Source organism: Equus asinus, chromosome 3, assembly GCF_041296235.1.
Source record: "Equus asinus isolate D_3611 breed Donkey chromosome 3, EquAss-T2T_v2, whole genome shotgun sequence".
NCBI classification, from domain to species: domain Eukaryota; kingdom Metazoa; phylum Chordata; class Mammalia; order Perissodactyla; family Equidae; genus Equus; species Equus asinus.
The window spans coordinates 83,243,164-83,260,738 of record NC_091792.1 but is presented as its reverse complement, the minus strand read 5'-3'; the positions used below and the strand labels follow the sequence as shown (position 1 = coordinate 83,260,738).

At 38.4% G+C, this 17,575-nt stretch overlaps 1 protein-coding gene across 1 annotated transcript in view; it reads right to left on the bottom strand.

Annotated features, from left to right (window-relative positions):
- STPG2 (sperm tail PG-rich repeat containing 2) overlaps positions 1 to 6,928 on the bottom strand; it is a 296,808-nt gene extending 289,880 nt beyond the window's left edge. The window contains exon 1 of the mRNA XM_070506544.1: positions 6,563 to 6,928. Within this exon, the coding sequence (XP_070362645.1) occupies positions 6,563 to 6,671 (109 nt within the window). The 5' untranslated portion in view covers positions 6,672 to 6,928. The remainder of the gene's footprint in view (positions 1 to 6,562) is intronic.
- Positions 6,929 to 17,575: the final 10,647 nt, after the last annotated feature.

Below are 17,575 nucleotides of genomic sequence, written 5' to 3'. Positions count from 1 at the left end.
CTTACATTAAAATGCAACTGAAATTAAGAATTATTTGTGTTAGGTATTACAGCATAAAAGAGGTGGATAAAACACAGACCTTACTCTTAAAAAGCAACAATCTACTGAAGCATTAAAAGCACTAAAATAATTTTAAACAAGGAAAAATATTTCAAGTGCCAAAATGCCAGCAGGTCAAAAAGAGTAGAAATTCTCATCCACACTGAGGTGGTCATAAAAAGCTTCATAACTGTGCTAAAACTCTGGGTGTTAATTTAGTGACTGATGGTTTGAACTGGCTGTCCCAGAGCAAAAAAAAAAAAAAAAAAAAAAAGCACCTTTAGATAGTAACAAAGACAACAAGAACAGAAATCCTCAAAAGGAGGCCAAGGCTTATTTGAAAGGCAAGGATTGTCCAGGAGAGTTGAGAAACCCAGGACACCAGTGAAGTGTTCCAAATCAGGGTACATAACCAGAGAAGAAACAGATTCCATTCAAAACACACACATAAGCGCATACAAACCAAGTACAGATTATGTACAACTAACAGAAAGTCTTTCCAAGAAGCAGGAAAATATGTCTAACAAACAGGAGAAAAGCCAATGAAAAGAAACAGATGTAGAAATGGGAAGATGGAATCAGCACACAAGAACATCAAAGTATCTATTATAATATTCTTCCTATGTTCAACCAGATAGAATAAAGGTGAATATAATGAGGAGATAAAGGGAAGATAAAAAAAAAAAAGATCCAAATCAAACTTCTGAAATGAGAAGTACACTGGATGGGATTAACAACAAATTCTATGTGGGTAAATAAAAGATATTTTTTCTCAATTCTTAATCCATTTAAAAAATAATTAACTGTTTAAAGCAAACATAATTTCAATTCACTGTGGCATTATAGCATATGTAGAAGTAAAATATATGGCCACAATAGCACAAAGGATGAGATGGGGGAAATGGAAGCACACTGTTGTAAGGCTCATATACTGTACGTGAAGTGGTACGATATTATTTGCAGGTAGACTTTGATAAGTTAGAGAGGTATGTTATAAACCCTCGCGCAACCACTAAAAAATAAAACAAAGAGGCGTACCTAGTGAACCAATGGTGGACATAAAAATAGAACCACTTCTAAAAAAACACTCAACTCATTGGACGAAGGCAGGGAAAAAGAAAAGAGAAACAAAGAACAGATGAGATAAATAGAAAACAAATAGCAAGAGAGTAAATTTAAATACAACAATATCAATAATTAAATGGAAAAGTTCTAAACACCCTCAATTAAAAGGCAGAGATTGTCGGATTGGATTAAAAAGCAAGACCCAACCTTATGCTATCTACAGGAAATCCTCTTAAAACATAAAGACACAGAGGTTAAAAATGAAAGGATGAAAAAAGATATACTGTGCATCTATGAATCAAAGAAAGCTGGAGTGACTCTATGAAAATCAGATAAAGCCGATTTGAGAACAAGGAACACCAGGGATAAGAGAGACATTTCATTATGACAAAGGGGTTATTTCATCAAGAGGATTTAATAATCCATAAAGAAAAGCAAGGAAGTGATTGCCATAAAAATCAAAACAGTGCCTACCTGTAGAGAAGGAAAGAGTTATGATTAGAAAGGGAAATTTAGCAACCTTATATTTCTTCACTTGAGTATTCATTTTTAATGAATTTATATTTATATTTTATGCAGTTTTATGCAAAAGTTTTCATCTCACAATTAAAGGTATTTTTTTTGTAATTTAGTTTCATATAGACAACAAGGTAATATGAGTTAGATATGAAAACTGAGAAAGCTCAAGTCAGGCGAGTTCTGAGGCAGCTGTCATCACAACATGACAGAGATTATAACTGAATCTACCTAAACAGATGTAAAATTAATTGCAAAATAATGAAATTCATATAAAAATGGAAAAAAACACACAATAGTGCCATGTATGCATGAAAGCCAGTACTCTAAAATCTTCATTGAAGTTTTCCAAAATTAATTATATAGAAATTTTCAGCAATAGGCTAAAAGTTTATATGAAATATTGACCTCAAGTAAAACCTCAAGAAAATTAAAGTGTTTCTATTGAAAAGCTTCACGAGAGAAGGGATTTTTCTGTTTTATCTAATGTTTACAGTTAGGGTGACAAACTGTCCTAGTTTTCCCAGGACAAAGGACTTTTAATGCTAAAACCAGGACATTCCCAAATAAACAAGGATGGTTGGGCACCCCACCATATTAAATAATATATAGTGCCCTGCATATTAAATAATAAATATAGAATTAATAGGTGATATTCTAAACTACACCTTTAGCCATTCAGTCAACAATACTGAATGCTTTATTATGTGTCAGAGAGAGGCAGTGAGGGCACACTAATGAGTAAGCTAAAACCATGGCTCCAATAGTGGGGAAGCTAGACTTACAGACAAATAATTACATTACAAACAGTGCTGCCAATAATTAAGGTATAAAACATAGGAGAAGAGGGTTCTGGGGAATTAGGGTTGGAGCGTAAGAAGTTTGATTTGGGCCATATGGATACATTGACATATGAAGTGCCAATTACGAATGATAAATCAAACTGTCAGGTAGAAAGAAGAAATTAAGAATATGGGAGAGGAAAAGATTTGAGAAGAAAGAAGTAAGCTCAGTTTGTGCTACATTGAGTTTGAGGTGCTAACAGCAGAAGATAAATCAAACTGACATGAAGCAATAAAAGTCAGTCCATTCTGAGAGAAGGCGGGCAGCACGTGATTAAATGACAAGTTCTGTAGTCACAGCTACAGCCACAAAACAAAGTGGGCATTCTTCACGTAACAGCAATTAACGAGATCTTTGAAACACGTACTCATCTTCAGGAAGATCAACATATAGAGTAATAATACGCATATTGTTTACTTAAACAAATAAAGACAGATTGCATTCTCTGAGGTGATCTCCCTAAATTCTGATTGGCTAATGAGACAGAATCATTATTGTTGGCAGAAACACAGGGGCATGAGCACGAGACCATGTACAGCTCATCTTCTTTGGCAAATAAAGCTAACCAGAAGATAATCTTCTGGGGGAGAGAAAGCTTTCTCCCACATCAAAGAAGAAATCTGGGAAAGAATATATTTAGGAGCTGGTGTCACCCCGCTTAGATAACTAATATAGAACCAATATAGATAACTTATATACAACTAATGTGGGGTGCCATTCATTATGTAAATCAAGCTCAAAAAGCAGTGAAATACTCCTTAGCACAATAATGCCAGGAGCAGTCACATTATTAAAAGGACTGTGTTTTTGTCATATTTTACTAGGTTGGCTGTCTTTAGGGAACTCTTTGATGAGTTAAGATATGCTTGCTCCTCAGATAACTATGACAAAATCAGGAACAGCTCTCACTAATCTAGAACTGGAAGATCCATTATCTCCCCCACTCATGAAATCAAGGCAGCTCAGTCCCACCCCTTTCAGGCTGCAAATCCTGGGTGGAAAAGAATCTGATCAAATTGCCAAAAGCAGAGGCAATGAAGTTTGCAAATTAGGGTGGAAAGAATTTCCTGAGGAATATGTGGAAACAAGACAGTGGAGGATTGACCAAATCCGCTACAGTAAGAGGACAGTGGTAATTAGGAGAGAGAAAGGTTAGAATAATGAGCATCTGCATCCTTCTTTTGAAGATCCAGGACTCTAAAGTCCTCTCCTCTTGTGTAGTTCAAGGTAACAAGCAAGCTATACAAAGTCCCAATATCTGCTCTTCCTACATCACACTCTGTAAAAACTACCTGACCATTAACTGAAATAATTGTTTACACCTCTGCATAGTCCAGTATGTTACTGGTCTTAGGAGTAAGGCAGAACGTACCTAGGAAAGGAACGGTAGCTACTTTTAAATTATCTCGCCAGGGAATCAAATACAGAAATGACTAAAGAGACACTTGTACCTCTATCCATTATCAGGATGTCACTGCTGAGTAGTGCTAAAACAGGGATCTATAAGAGGCAGCTGCTCAAAGTTCTCAAGCATGGAATTTCCTAGTCTCCTTCGTAGGTGAACAAGGCACAATCCGATAAAACAATAAAAGAAGGGCCTTGCAACACCCTACTTACTGCTCTCTAAGCAGAGTTCACACAAGTCATGTTATGAGAGTTTTTAATTTTGCTATGTGTAGCTCGTTAGAATTTTTAACTTTATTTCAAGAATTACTTTGTTATTTTTTTTTAAATTAAGCACTTATCCGTTATGGTATTGAGCTTAAAACTGAGAATAACAGAGTAAAGATCGTGGTTACCACTCTCAAGAAGCTCACATTTTAGTGTAGCAGCCAGAGAAATTAACAGGTAATTACAATATAGTAAATGAAAGAGTCATTGAGGAGTCAAAGAAGGAAAATTTGAAAAAGAGTGGAGTCAGAGAACAACTTCACTTTACCTAAGTCTCAAAGATTAAGTAGGAATTAGCCAAGTGAGAAAGGAAGAGAGAGCATACTGAGCAAAGCTATCAGCAGGTACAAAGCCATGAACTTATAGAAAACGCAAAGTCAGAATTGCTAATATGTAGGTTAAATGTTGGTGGAGGTGTGGTTGCCTAAAAAGACCAGGTAAAGTGGGAGACCAGGTCAGGAATCAGATCGTGAAGAATCTTATGCACCATGTTAAGAAGTTCAGATTTTAACCTTAGTGTTTAAAAAAACAACATAATTATACATGCTTCAAACAACATGTTTAAAAGAAAACCATAATTTTATCTTAGAAAGATCATGTTAGCCATAAGATAGAAATTGGATTGGAGACTGAAATAAAGAGAAATCAGTAATATTGGTTTATTTCAGAACAGAAATCATGAGGCTTGAACCAAGTGAAGGGCAGTTAAGTGAACAATAGGGACCAATTTGAGAGATACTGAAAAGACAGAATCAATAGGTCTTAATGATCAATGGGAGTGGTCAGTAAGAGAAGAAAGAGTCTAGAACAAGTCCAAAGCCTAACGTTTATAATTGACTGATAGGGAATTTTTTTCAAAGGGGCCTGTAATAGTGCAGAAAATGATGAGTTCAGACACTTGGAATTTCAGAGGCCAGAGACCACCCAGATAGAGATTTCCCAAAAAGTAACTGGCGATGTTGAAAGCCTTAAGATTAGAAGAAAGCTCATCTTAGAGATATAACTCACCTATATGCCTAACGACTGTCTTCTGGGAGTCAGCAGAGTCAGAATATGCATAGCAGTTGAAGCTATGGATCTGAATGAGAAAGTGCACGTGAGAAAAGCCACAAGCAAAGGATGGAAAGTACAAGACAAACATTTAAAAGGTGTTTAGAAAAAATAAAAAACTTTAAAGAAGACTATGAAGGCTTTGTTGGAGAGGGGAGAAAATGATTTCCTGATTCAGCATTTAACAAATGTTTATTAGGTTCTAACCATTTATCAGGAACCATGTCAAGACAGCAATTTGGAGAAAAACACAAGCAAAAATGATGACGTTACAGATACCAGGGGAAGAAATAGTTCTAAAAAGAGGGTGGTCAGTTGTGTCAAAATTAAAAAAGGATTGAAAAGTATCATAAGTGTAAGCATTTGGGGTGGTTGTCGGTGGCTAGTAAATTGTTAGGGAGTTAATGTTTCTAACAACTCAACTGCATCAAATAAAGACATAATGAGCTCCAAGAATACTAATATCAATATCAGATGCTGAAAAGCAGTAAAATTCAAGATTAAAACAATGACAAATGACAAATTCGTACTCCCAAAGAAACCTAAATTAGGTATTAGGCTTAATAACCTAATCTGACCAGCCATGTCAGAGTGATGGATCCTGGCCTTTGTTTAAAAATAGTGTAGGAATAGGGAAAAGGCAGGTTAACAAGGGAAAAACTATAATTTGGATGGTATTAAGTTCCGCAAAATCATCAGATTAGGAAAAGCAGAAAACAAACTGGAAATATTTATTAAAAGTTTCCCCAAAGTCACTAACTGCAAACAAATGCGGAGAGCAAATAATCATTTAAATTACCCATCCCCACTCCATCTCTCAAGAGTGTAGCTTTTCTTTACAGAAAATGAGATAAAGGGCCCTCACTAAGTATGTTCAAAGTGAAATGGGTATAGTCAGATAGGAAGCATCTATCTGAAAAAATACATAGCACTATCTTTAAATGATATTGCAAAATAAAAACATGAGTTACATCCTAGTAAATAAATGTTTCTCTGGCTAATGGTAGAAATAGGCATGTGAGGCAGACAGGTTTACAAAGAAGAGACAGTAGGCGGTAAGAAGTACACAGGACTTGGAGACTCATAGTCAAGAGGAAGGAAATCCTAGATCGAATGTGTTCCATTGAAAGTATGATGTAGACGACCACTGTAGAATCAAAAGTCCTAGCCATAGGCTCACTGACCTTGTGAAACAGGAGAAATGATTTTACCAGTTATCACCTGTAAACTAAGGACAGGACGTCCCCTGCCTGCTTCATGTTTCGTTGTATTTATGAAGTGGTGCTATTACGTTTAATTCGCAGGCACACGGAAGCGGGCAGGCTGTAGGTGAGGTGCCTTGTCACAGAAGGCTCGCCTCTCCCTGCACCTTCCTTACCTGTTGCCTGCTGCTTCAGGAAAGGTACCTGGTAGGACCCAGGACCCACGTGATCCTCAGTGCTGCCACCTTTCGCCAATCTGAGCCAGCGAGGAGCCCGATCATACATAATGGAGGAGCGGGTGGCTGAAAAGGGGTAAAATCGGGCGGCTAGAGGGGGTGTGGAGCAAAAGGAAGCAGACAGTGCGAGAAGGCGGGGGCAGAACTTCCATACACGGAGGAGCCAGCAGAGGGGCTGCCTCCCCACCCGTTCATTGGTGTCAGATTTCCCTCAGGTCGATTTCTAACCCCATGGTAAAGCGGCAGGGAGCGCGACCAGACATAAGACACCCCACACGACGATGTAACTATGCCCTAGCCGAGAGCTGCGGCAGGGATCCAAAAGAGACTAAAGAACAGGGGCCCCGCCCCTGTGCTTCCGGCCCTGACTCCGCCTACTTCCCTCCGCCCCGGAAGTCTCTGGGAAGGAGAGGGACGGTGCTTCCGGGCCGAGGTCTCGGAGTGGCAGTGGGGAGCCTTGAGACGGCTCGCGCGCCCCGCGCGGAGCTCTGGCGTCCTGAAGGAGAGGGCGGCTCGAGCCGTGGTTTCTTCTGTGGGTTCTGCTGTAGGTCACAGTCTCGTCAGAAAATCTCGAGGAAACGCATTAGCAGGGGTTACGGCTAGCCTGACCGTGATTCATCTCCCCTATAAATCAGCTATGGCGGTTGGCAAGAGCCCGGCAAGAACCGTGTAAGAACAGAACGATCTAGCGCGAACGGCGCCTGCGCCCAGCAGAGGAGGAGCGCCTGGGACTCTGCCTGGTGTCCGCCCGCGCTGTGCGAAGAGAGCAGCGCGTGCCGGCGACAGGGAGCGGGGCCGGGGGCCTCGAGCTGCCGCTGGGGTCGGGCCTCGCCGTGGGTGGCGCCCGGCCGCCCTCCAGACCGTGGGGCCCTTAACCTTAGGCGAAGGAGCTCGGCTTCTGCGGAGGCATGGAGGAGTCTGTCGGAAGCCACCTCAGGGTTGTCTCGAGCTATTCCTTCAGCAGGAATCTCATCATGCTTGAAGGCTTACCCGAATCCTGCTTTGACCATGCCCTCCCCTGAATCAGCCACGTTACTTTAACTTGTTCCCGCTATAACTTCTTACAATGTGTATGCTCTGTGGAACACAGTTTAATACTCAATGCTGTGGGTCATTTATTGTGGCTTAATCGTTCCAGGTATGTTAGAATGATCTCTATACAAGGCCACGTGCTTCTCAAGAATACATCTGTAATGCCTTTTTTCCCTGCTCAATAACCAGCTGAATAACTTTTGGTCACTTAGAAAATACTTATTGGCATATAGTATAGATTCAGTACCCTGCTAGGTTCTGGGGATACAGAGGTGTAAGGCCCCATCCTCAGGCTTTCTATAGCTAAGGGAGAAGACCATGTATAATCCATAACAGAAGGGGACAAGAGAGATGTACAAAATGATAAAACAACAAATGTTGCAGTACTTTGGAAACCTCTTCCTGCTAAGAAAGGAGACGCTGATCAGTGATCTTTCTCACTGACTGCAATTCTTGCATTCTTCAGAAGCCCTCGTGTTTAAACCTTGTCCCCAGCGGCCACAGTTACCCGCTGAGATCTGGAGGAGGTTCATTGTTAGACTTTAGATATAGTGTGAAGGAAAGAGCCATAGAGCTAGAAGGATAAAAGTCTGTGTGCTTTGGAGGATGGTCCAGCGGTGCCTGTAAATTAGCCGGCTCTTGGACATTCCTTAAGGACATTATTTGCCCTTGACCCGAACAAAAATGTAAACCCAGGAAGCAAATTCAGGTCCAGGCCATGTTTGCTGCAGGCACTGGGGCAGACTCGCACGTCCCCCTCTCGGCTCTTGTCTGGAACGGCCTAGAGTACTCTTCGCTGGGGTAGATTGGGCTTTGACATTGGGAATGGAAGTGGTCAAGCAGGCTTTATCTGCTGTGTGGTTTGCTCTTTGGCCAGTGAGCCTGACCCGACTTAGACAAGAGGCGTTCTTCACAGGTCGTGTCCCAGCTCATTTATAGATGTCTAAAGGGGGGTTTGTGACCTTCGCTCCTTTGTGCCGGCTGGGAATACAGAGTTTATCTTGCCTGCCTCCTCGTTGCAATCCTTTCCTCAAGGACCGGGTGGGGAGGGGTAGCTGATCAATGGCAGGACGGAGTGTTTCTGGGACTTGTGGCCAGATCCTACCTAAATATCACACCACTGAGATACGACCTCTACACTCTTCATAACTTTGTAATGCTTGGTCTCTCAGAATTCTGCATTCTTAACAAAAAGTCCTTCTTTAATAAGTTTTTGGTGTGAAAGTCCCTACCCTGTTTCTGCCATCACTGCGGCTGTTCTCTCCCTCAGTCCCAGCTATTATTTTCCTCTTGTGGTTCAGTAACCAGAATGGTACACAGTATTTCAGAATCAGAAAGTATTTTTAAATGAGAATGGTAAGTCATTTTCACCGTCTCATTGTGGTAAATATTACTTTAATAGTTTAGAATGAGTGTGCTGCTAAAAAAATTAAAAACGTATTAACTCAGGATTATAAATACATATGAACACAAAATAAAGAATTTGATTCAGGATTGCATTCCTCAATTCCTGAAAAATAGTTTTGTTTTGGTTTTTTTTTTTTTTTTTTGAGGAAGATTAGCCCTGAGCTAACTGCTGCCAATCCTCCTCTTTTTGCTGAGGAAGACTGGCCCTGAGCTAACATCAGTGCCCATGTTCCTCTACTTTATATGTGGGACGCCTGCCACAGCATGGCTTGCCAAGCGGTGCCATGTCCGCACCCGGGATCCGAACCAGCAAACCGCAGGCCACCAAAGTGGAACATGCGAACTTAACCACTGCGCCACCAGGCTTGCCCCCTGAAAAGTAGTTTTAATGCTAATGTTTAATGCCAGTTCTAATGTGGTTACACTATATGACCATTTCCACAGTATTAGTAAGAAGAAATGGAACCTGTTTGAACTAAGATTTATTTGACTACAAAATTTGAGTTTTTTCCATTTCTCCGTGTTGGCTCCCACTAGAATAAACTTTAAAATGGAGCTTAAGTCAAATTAGTTCTTTATCAAATATTTTCACAGCAATAAAGAATTCTGTAGTCATCAATTTTTCTTTATAACATTTTGAGGATTAAATAGATAACAACATATGATATCTAGAGTATCACATGAGGGGTGGGAATTCTGCCTTAAAGAGCATTATATACCTTATAAGTATTAGAAAACTGAATTGATTTTGAAATATTTCTACAACTCATCCTTACTGATTTTCCATTGTTGTGCTTTTAAAAAATAAAAATAAGGTAATGGTAATAAACCATTTGACATTTATAAAAGTCAACCAAATATACCTTATCAATGTTATTAAAGATCCCATTTGTAAAGTGATATGCATTCAAGTTAAAACGGTAAAATTTTATATTTATATAACGATTTGAAGCTTACAAAATATATTTTACATTCAGTATTTTGTTTAATATACATTTGTTTCTCTAAACTATAGGATTAATATGACTCTGAAATCATCAAATTTCATGGAATGTGTTTTAAAAATTATACCATATTATCAGGGACCACCTGATTTTTTTTTCATTTACATTTATTGAGCACCTACTATGTGCAAGCACTGTGTGAAGCACTTTACATGAATACTGTAAATCATTTCTCACATAACCCATGAGGTAGGTTCTATTTAATATCTCTATCTAATAATATGTTGAGGCTTAGGGCTATTAAATTTCTTGTCCAGTATCACATAGTTAATGAATGATGAAGCTGGATTTAAAGCTAGTTAGTTTGACTCTGGAAACTGTTTTCAGAGCCATTATAGGGGAAATGCCCCCAACTGTGCTCTACTTCCACATCCAATAATTTTTTTCTCACTTCTTGTTTGAGTTTGGCTGCATGTTTACATATTTGTCTAAAAAAGAAAGACTAGAGGTAGTCTTTCAGGGGCAGCATGGTGGCTCTTTGATGGCAGGGAATCAATCTGCTCTATCATGCTGCTCCGTATCTTGATGAGTGGCTTCCATTCTTTAGATCACCTCATGGTCCAAAAATTATCTGCTGGAGTTCCAGCCATTATAAACAGTAGGAAGGAGAATAAAATTATGCCCTTCTCCTTTTCAAGGAGTTTATCCGGAAGTAACACACAAAATATATGCCTATATTTCATTGGCCCAAACTATGTCACATCTGCAGCACTATAGCACATCTAGCTATAAAGAAGGCTGGGAAACATGGCTAAATTATGGGTGCCAGGTTCTATTACTAAAGAGAAGGGAGTCAGTGTAAAGAAAAGCACCTCTCACTTTCTTCTGCAATCACCCTTTTGGGAAACCTTCCCCTCCCTTGGTGTCCAAGGTTCCCCACTTTCCAGGTTCTCATTCTACTTTCTCTTGACAGCACCTACTTTCTCCTCTAACCTTTGTTTCTTTCTCATTTTTCTTACTTCTCCCATCCTCTTCTCTCTTTCTCATAAATCATGAATCCTCTTTGAGATTCATGCATTTCCAAGTGTCTGCTTAACACCTAAATATAAGTAAGTGATTCACCAATACTTCAAATTAAATATTCTCAAACCTTAATTCATTTTTTCTCTGGGAAGCCTGACCATCCTGCTGATGTCCTATTTCTGTTCAGAAGAAAAACATCTTCCCATACATAAAGCTTGAAACCTCTTTTCAACCTACTTAGTTCTCTTTTTGCTCCCACATCCAAACAGCTGCCAAGTTCTATTGTTTCTACCTCTGGGATCTTTCTGAAATCCACCCCTCACCCCGTTCTTGCTGTCATCTTGTGGGTACTCTCAACTCTGCTGATCTGGTCTATTCTACTATCTCAACTGGAATTCCTTTTCCAATCTTTCTGTTACAGTTTATCCCACATAGTGCAGTTAGTTAATCTTCCCACATATGATTTTGAGAATGTTACTCTCCTGCTCAGAAATCTCCTATTGCTTACTGAATAAGTTGGGCATTGGGTGTTTCAAACAGCCAATCTACCTTTCAATTCCTGTGCCTTCCAATACTCCCATTCACACAAGTTACATTTTGGTCAAATAAACCTTGCCCTTTCCATCTATATGCATTTGTTCAAGACTTTATTTCTGCCTGGAAATACCCTCCCTCAACTTCTTATCCATGAATGCTAAACTCTAGAGAGCGTCATTTTTTAATTCCTCACCACGTTTAGCACAGCACGTTTCAAAGAGTACATTTTTACTGTTTGTTGAGTTAATGTTTAAAACAATAGCAAAATATAAACTGAAACACCATCCATGCAATATTACTTTTGATAGCAGCTTAGTAATTTACATTTGATGAGAAATAACCGATTCTTTAAAATGTTATAGAACAACAAAGCTACTCATTCAGAAAAAGAACAAACCACACTTACAATAATTAATCCATCTCCTAAGTTTTCACAGTCATCCACATTTGGGGATAGTTTCTGTTAGCTTTTTAAAAACTATTGTTCTGTCAGATAGAAGGACACAAAGAGACCGACGGGAAAATTTTGGGAATTAAGGAAAGCAGCTTTTTAGAGGTAGTACCAAGAAGACAGAGTTCTCTACTTGTTAGAGTATATTAAGCATGTCTGTCCTAGAAAGCACATTGATACTAGTTAAATACCAGTTATTAATATGAAGATATAGGAAGTCATATGTCTAAGTAGAAACTAAATCAACAGAATTAGAAGATAAGCCACAGGCTAAGAGAAAATATTTGCAAAAGACACATCTGATAAAGGACTGTTATCCAAAATAAAGAACTCTTAAAACTCAACAATAAAAAAAAAAATCTAATTTACAAATGTGCAAAAGACCTGAACGCTTCACCAAAGAAGATAAACAGATGGCAAATAAACATACAGAAAAGATGTTCCACATCATTTGTCATCAGGGAAATATAAATTAAGGCAACAATGAGATACCACTTGTATTATTCAGGGTTCTCCAGAGAAACCGAACCAATATTATAGAGAGAGAGAGAGATATAAGAGGAGATTTGTTATAGGAGTTGATTCACATGTTTATGAAGGCAAAGAAGTCCCACAATCTGTTATCTGCAAGCTGGAGAACCAGGAAAGCTGCTGACATAATTCAGTTCGAGTCCAAAGGCCTGAGAACAAGGGACGTCAATGTCATTACTCCAAGTCCAAGGTCAGAGGCCTGAGAACTGGGCCACAGGTGTAAGTTCCAGAGTCCAAAAGCCCAAGAACCAGGAGCTCTGATGTCCAAGGGCAGGAGAAGATGGACATCCAAGCTCAAGAAGAGAGACAGAGATTTTACCTTTCTTTTGCTTTTTTGTTCCATTCAGGCCCCCAATGGGTTGGATGCTGCCTGCCCACATTGGTGAGGACAAATCTTTACTCAGTCTATTGAATCAAATGCTAATCTTTTCTAGAAACACTCCTACAGACACACCCAAAAATAATGTTTTATCAGCTTTCTGGGAATTCCTTAGGCCCATCAAGCTGACACATAAAATTAACCAGCACACCACTACACACCTATTAGAATGGCCAGAACACTGAGTACACCAAATGCTGACAAGGATGTGGAGCAACAGGAATGCTCATGCATTACTAGTGGGAATACAGAATGGTATAGCCACTTTGGAAGACAGTTTGGCAGTTTCTCACAAAATTAAACATACTCTTATCATACAATAGCAATCACATTCCTTGGCATTTCCCCAAGGGAGCTGAAAACATGTCCCCACAAAAACCTGCACACTGATGTTTATAGAAGCTTTATTCATAACTGCCAAAACTTCAAGCAACCAAGACATCCTTCAGTAAGTGAATGGATAAACTGTGGTACATCTAGATAATGGTATATTATTCAGCACTAAAAAGAAGTGAACTATCAAGCCATGAAAAGACATGAGGAACTTTAAATGCATATGACTAAGTGAAAAAAGCCAATCTGAAAAGGCTACATACTGTATGATTTCAACTATATGACATTCTAGAAATAGCAAAACTATGGAGACAATAAAAATATTGGCTGTTGTCAGTGGCAGGGTAGGGAGGAGAGATGAATAGGTGGAGTACAGAGAACTTTTAGGACAGTGGAAATACTCCATATTACAATATAGCTATATGTCATTATACATTTGTCCAAATCCATAGAAAGTACAAGACCAAGAGTGAACCCTAAGTAAACTATGGACTTTGGGTAATTCTGATGTGTCATAACTGTGAGACAAAATGTAGCTTCATACTTGGTAAAAAATGGACCATTCTGGTGAATGATGTTGATAATTGGAGAGGCTATTCATGTGTGAGGGAAATCTCTATACCTTCCTCTGAATTTTTGTTGTAAAACTAAAATTCTCTAAAAAAGTAAAGTCTTTTTTTTATAAAAAGGACATGAGAAAAACAAATAAAAAATATTGATAGAGAATCAGCTGAGGATATGCATTTACTCTATTATACTGTCATTATGATTCTTACAAGTGTAGGAGGATGCTCAATAAATATTTATTACATTAAATTGAATTTCCAGGCAGTCCAGTGAAATAACGTAGTTTCAAAAAATTAATTGAAAGAATAAATCTTACATAGGGAGTCTGGGAATTTAGTAGCATAAATGTGGCCTCTTTCCCCTCCACTACCAACTTTAATATATCTTACACTCTCCTGAGTAAAACCATTTCTGAGGCCTCTGCACAGCCTGGTACAGGTGCAGCCTTGGGCTCTGTGAATATTCCAGTAGGGAAAAGGGAGGAGGGCTTTCTTCCACATGGGATAGTCATCACCTTCCACCACTTTCAAGGCTTCTATCACTGAGGGTGCCACCTGACCCTGTTAAGCTAACAAATAAAGATATAATACATCCACTATGATATTCAGAGAGAGGAAGATCTTATGCAAATAAATAGAATTCATAACATGAAATAAAGTTGCTAGAGGAGACAGACGACAGCCAGGAAAATAATAAGAGCACTTGAGAAGTTTCAAGTAGACAGGAAACAGATTCTGAAGCTAAACATATGATTTCCCAGCTGAACACTTAAGTAGATTAATTGAAGGAAAAGTTAGTCATTGTTGAGACCCAAGTTATCTTGGAAGACCAAATGGAAAAAATACGTCAACACAGAGAACACAAAATACAAAAACACAGAAATCTAGAGGAAGAGATAAGAGGCTTGGAAGATAGATGCACAAGAACTAATATGCAAGTAATAGGCATTCTAAAATCAGAAAAGGTAATTGGAAGAGCAGAGGAGAGAAAGGTAAAAAGAAAGAAAAAGAAAAAAAGTTGTGGGAACAAGATCTAAGTCTTCAGATTAAAAGGACTAAGATTGAGTTGGAATTTATGAGAAATGACATACTGATACCGAACCTGAAGTGAGTTCGCTCACCCGTTGCGCAGCAAGCCAATCTCTGACACCACGCGTGGTGGAAGAAAGTAGCAATTTTATTTTTGCACAGCAGTGAGCAAGGAGAGAGGGCAGCTAATGCTGAAATCCCAAACTCCCCGAAAAGCTAAGAGGAAGGGTTTTTATTTAGGGTTTTAGGTAGGGGAGAGGGAGCATATGGCCTTGCTGGTCAGAGCTTTCCCATCAGCCTGTCTTTGGCCTTGAGACACTTGGAGAGAGGAGGAAGCCTGTAACCTTGCTGGTCAGCAGCTTTCCCACCAGCCTGTATCTCTTTGCAGGGAGGAGATAATCCAGGTGCTTGTCCTTGACAGTGTCTGTTTCCATGGAGGATAGTGGATTCTGGAGCCGGGAAGCCAGAGAGTAAGCAGGGAATGAGTGTTTTGGTTTTAACCCCATATATGCTGGATTTAATGTGGGGAACCTGATATCAGGGTCAGTATCGATACATCTAGACATATCTGAAAAATTCTTGTAGAAGTTAAGAGACAGAATAAGTTACCTATAAAGAGAATGAACCAGAATGAAATCAGAGTTTTCATCTCAACATGGTAAGGTAGTAGACAAAGGAAAAACATATGCAAACTACTAAAAACAAAGAGGGTGGAAACCAAAGGAGCCCATACCCAGTAATAATTTTGTTCATCTGTCAGGGCATAAGTAAGACATTGTGTATATGTGAGAATTTAGAAGAATTATTTTTTTTATTTTTTTAGAAAGTACTATTTATTATTTACATACACCAAATAAAGAGGCTCATGAAATCACTCGAACCAAAAAAGATTCATATAAATTCCTAACATTAGTATAAATATAAAAAACATTTATATAAATGGCTTATATGAAAAGCCTCAAGGTAGAACACAATAAAGAAGAGAGGAAATAGTATTGGTCGATGAACATTTTCTGTAAATATACCATAGACTATACTTAATTATTAAAATGCAGTAACAGACTGACCAAATATATGTAAAATATGTTCTAAGTTAAAGACTCTAGAAACTATGAAGACATAGTAGATGAAAAACTAATACTAGTCTGACAAATTATATAGAAAAAGCTAGGAATGGGGGGAGCTGGAGGAAGAGGTGACACAAAGCATTCCAAAGGTCCTGGCTGTTGGGGAAGAGAAGAGAAGAGAATAAAGAAAATGAAAACGTTCTAAAGGCTTGGAGAGTGACTAAGGTAATGTCTAATAGAATGTCTCAGTAACAAAAGTAACGATCTTATTTTCAAGTAATAGTAAAGGAATATGTATCTGATTTGGAACACAAGAAAGGAGAGATAACCAACAGTAGAGTGGAAATCTAGCAATAGGACTTTCACATTAACAACAACCAAAAAGTGGAATGAGTAGTCACTAGATTAAGCCAGCATAAACGAGTAAAAGGAAAAGAAAGAACAATGTAATATAAATGATGTGTTAAAAAGAGGAATTAAAATCAAGCATATGAATTATTGCACTAAGTATAAAGCATTAAATTCTCCCATTAAAGACAGATTGTCTGGTTGGGTTCTTTAAAAATCACAAATAGATGCTGTTTACAAGACTGACTAAAACACATTAAGAATAAAGGAATGAGACAAATGATACTGGAGAAATTCGAGCAATATTGAAGCAAGGTAACAGACTATGGGGAATTTAAGGTCAAAAGTACCAAACAAGACCAAGAAAGAAATCAGATGGTGATAAAAACCAAGTTTATATATGCTGTACACCTTAAACTTATACAATGCTGCATGTCAATTATATCTCAACAAAACTGGGGGGGAACAAGTTTATGAAGACGATACAACAATAAGAAAACCATGCATCAGATATAATAGGTGCTATATAAAGCAAAAGCTGTTAAAAATGCAAGGAGACTTGATCAAAGTACAATTATAGTGAATACTTCAGTGCATCTCTTTCAGAATTGGATAGGTCATATAGATGGAAAACAAGTCGTGAATAATAAAATCATTAGACTTGATACACAAAATCTTCCATTTGACCACAAAGAAACCTTAACAAATTTTAAAATATAAAATTATCACAAAATGCTAAGTCCTTTATCTAGACACTCCCTCCTTAAAGAAGAGGAGCATTCCTTAAATGTTGCGCTGCACAAAGTGACCTCCTCTCAGAGGAGGAAGTATTGGAATAGGGGAAAAAGAGTAGCTTTACAGTGCAAAAACCTGACAAACACACCACAGCCAGGTAAGCAAAATTAACATCAACTGTGATAAGTTATGTTAATAGTATGTACCTTTGCTAGGATGTGATGAAAATAGCACTTTGCCCCTATGATCTTCCTCCCCAAAACTCATAACCACAGTCTAACCTTGAGGAAAACAAACGTTAGACAAATGTCGGTTGAGGCGAATTCTACAAAATACCTGAGCAGTACTCCTCAAAACTGTCATTGTCATCAAAAACAAAAAAAGTCTCAGAAACTGTCACAGCCAAAAGGAACCTGAGGAGACATCACAACTAATGCAATGTAGTATCCTAGATGGGATCCTGGAATAGAAAAAGGATACTAGGTAAAAACTAAAGAAATCCAAATAAAGTACAGATTAGTACATACTGATGTATCAATATTGGCTCATTAATTACAGCAAATAGATCCTG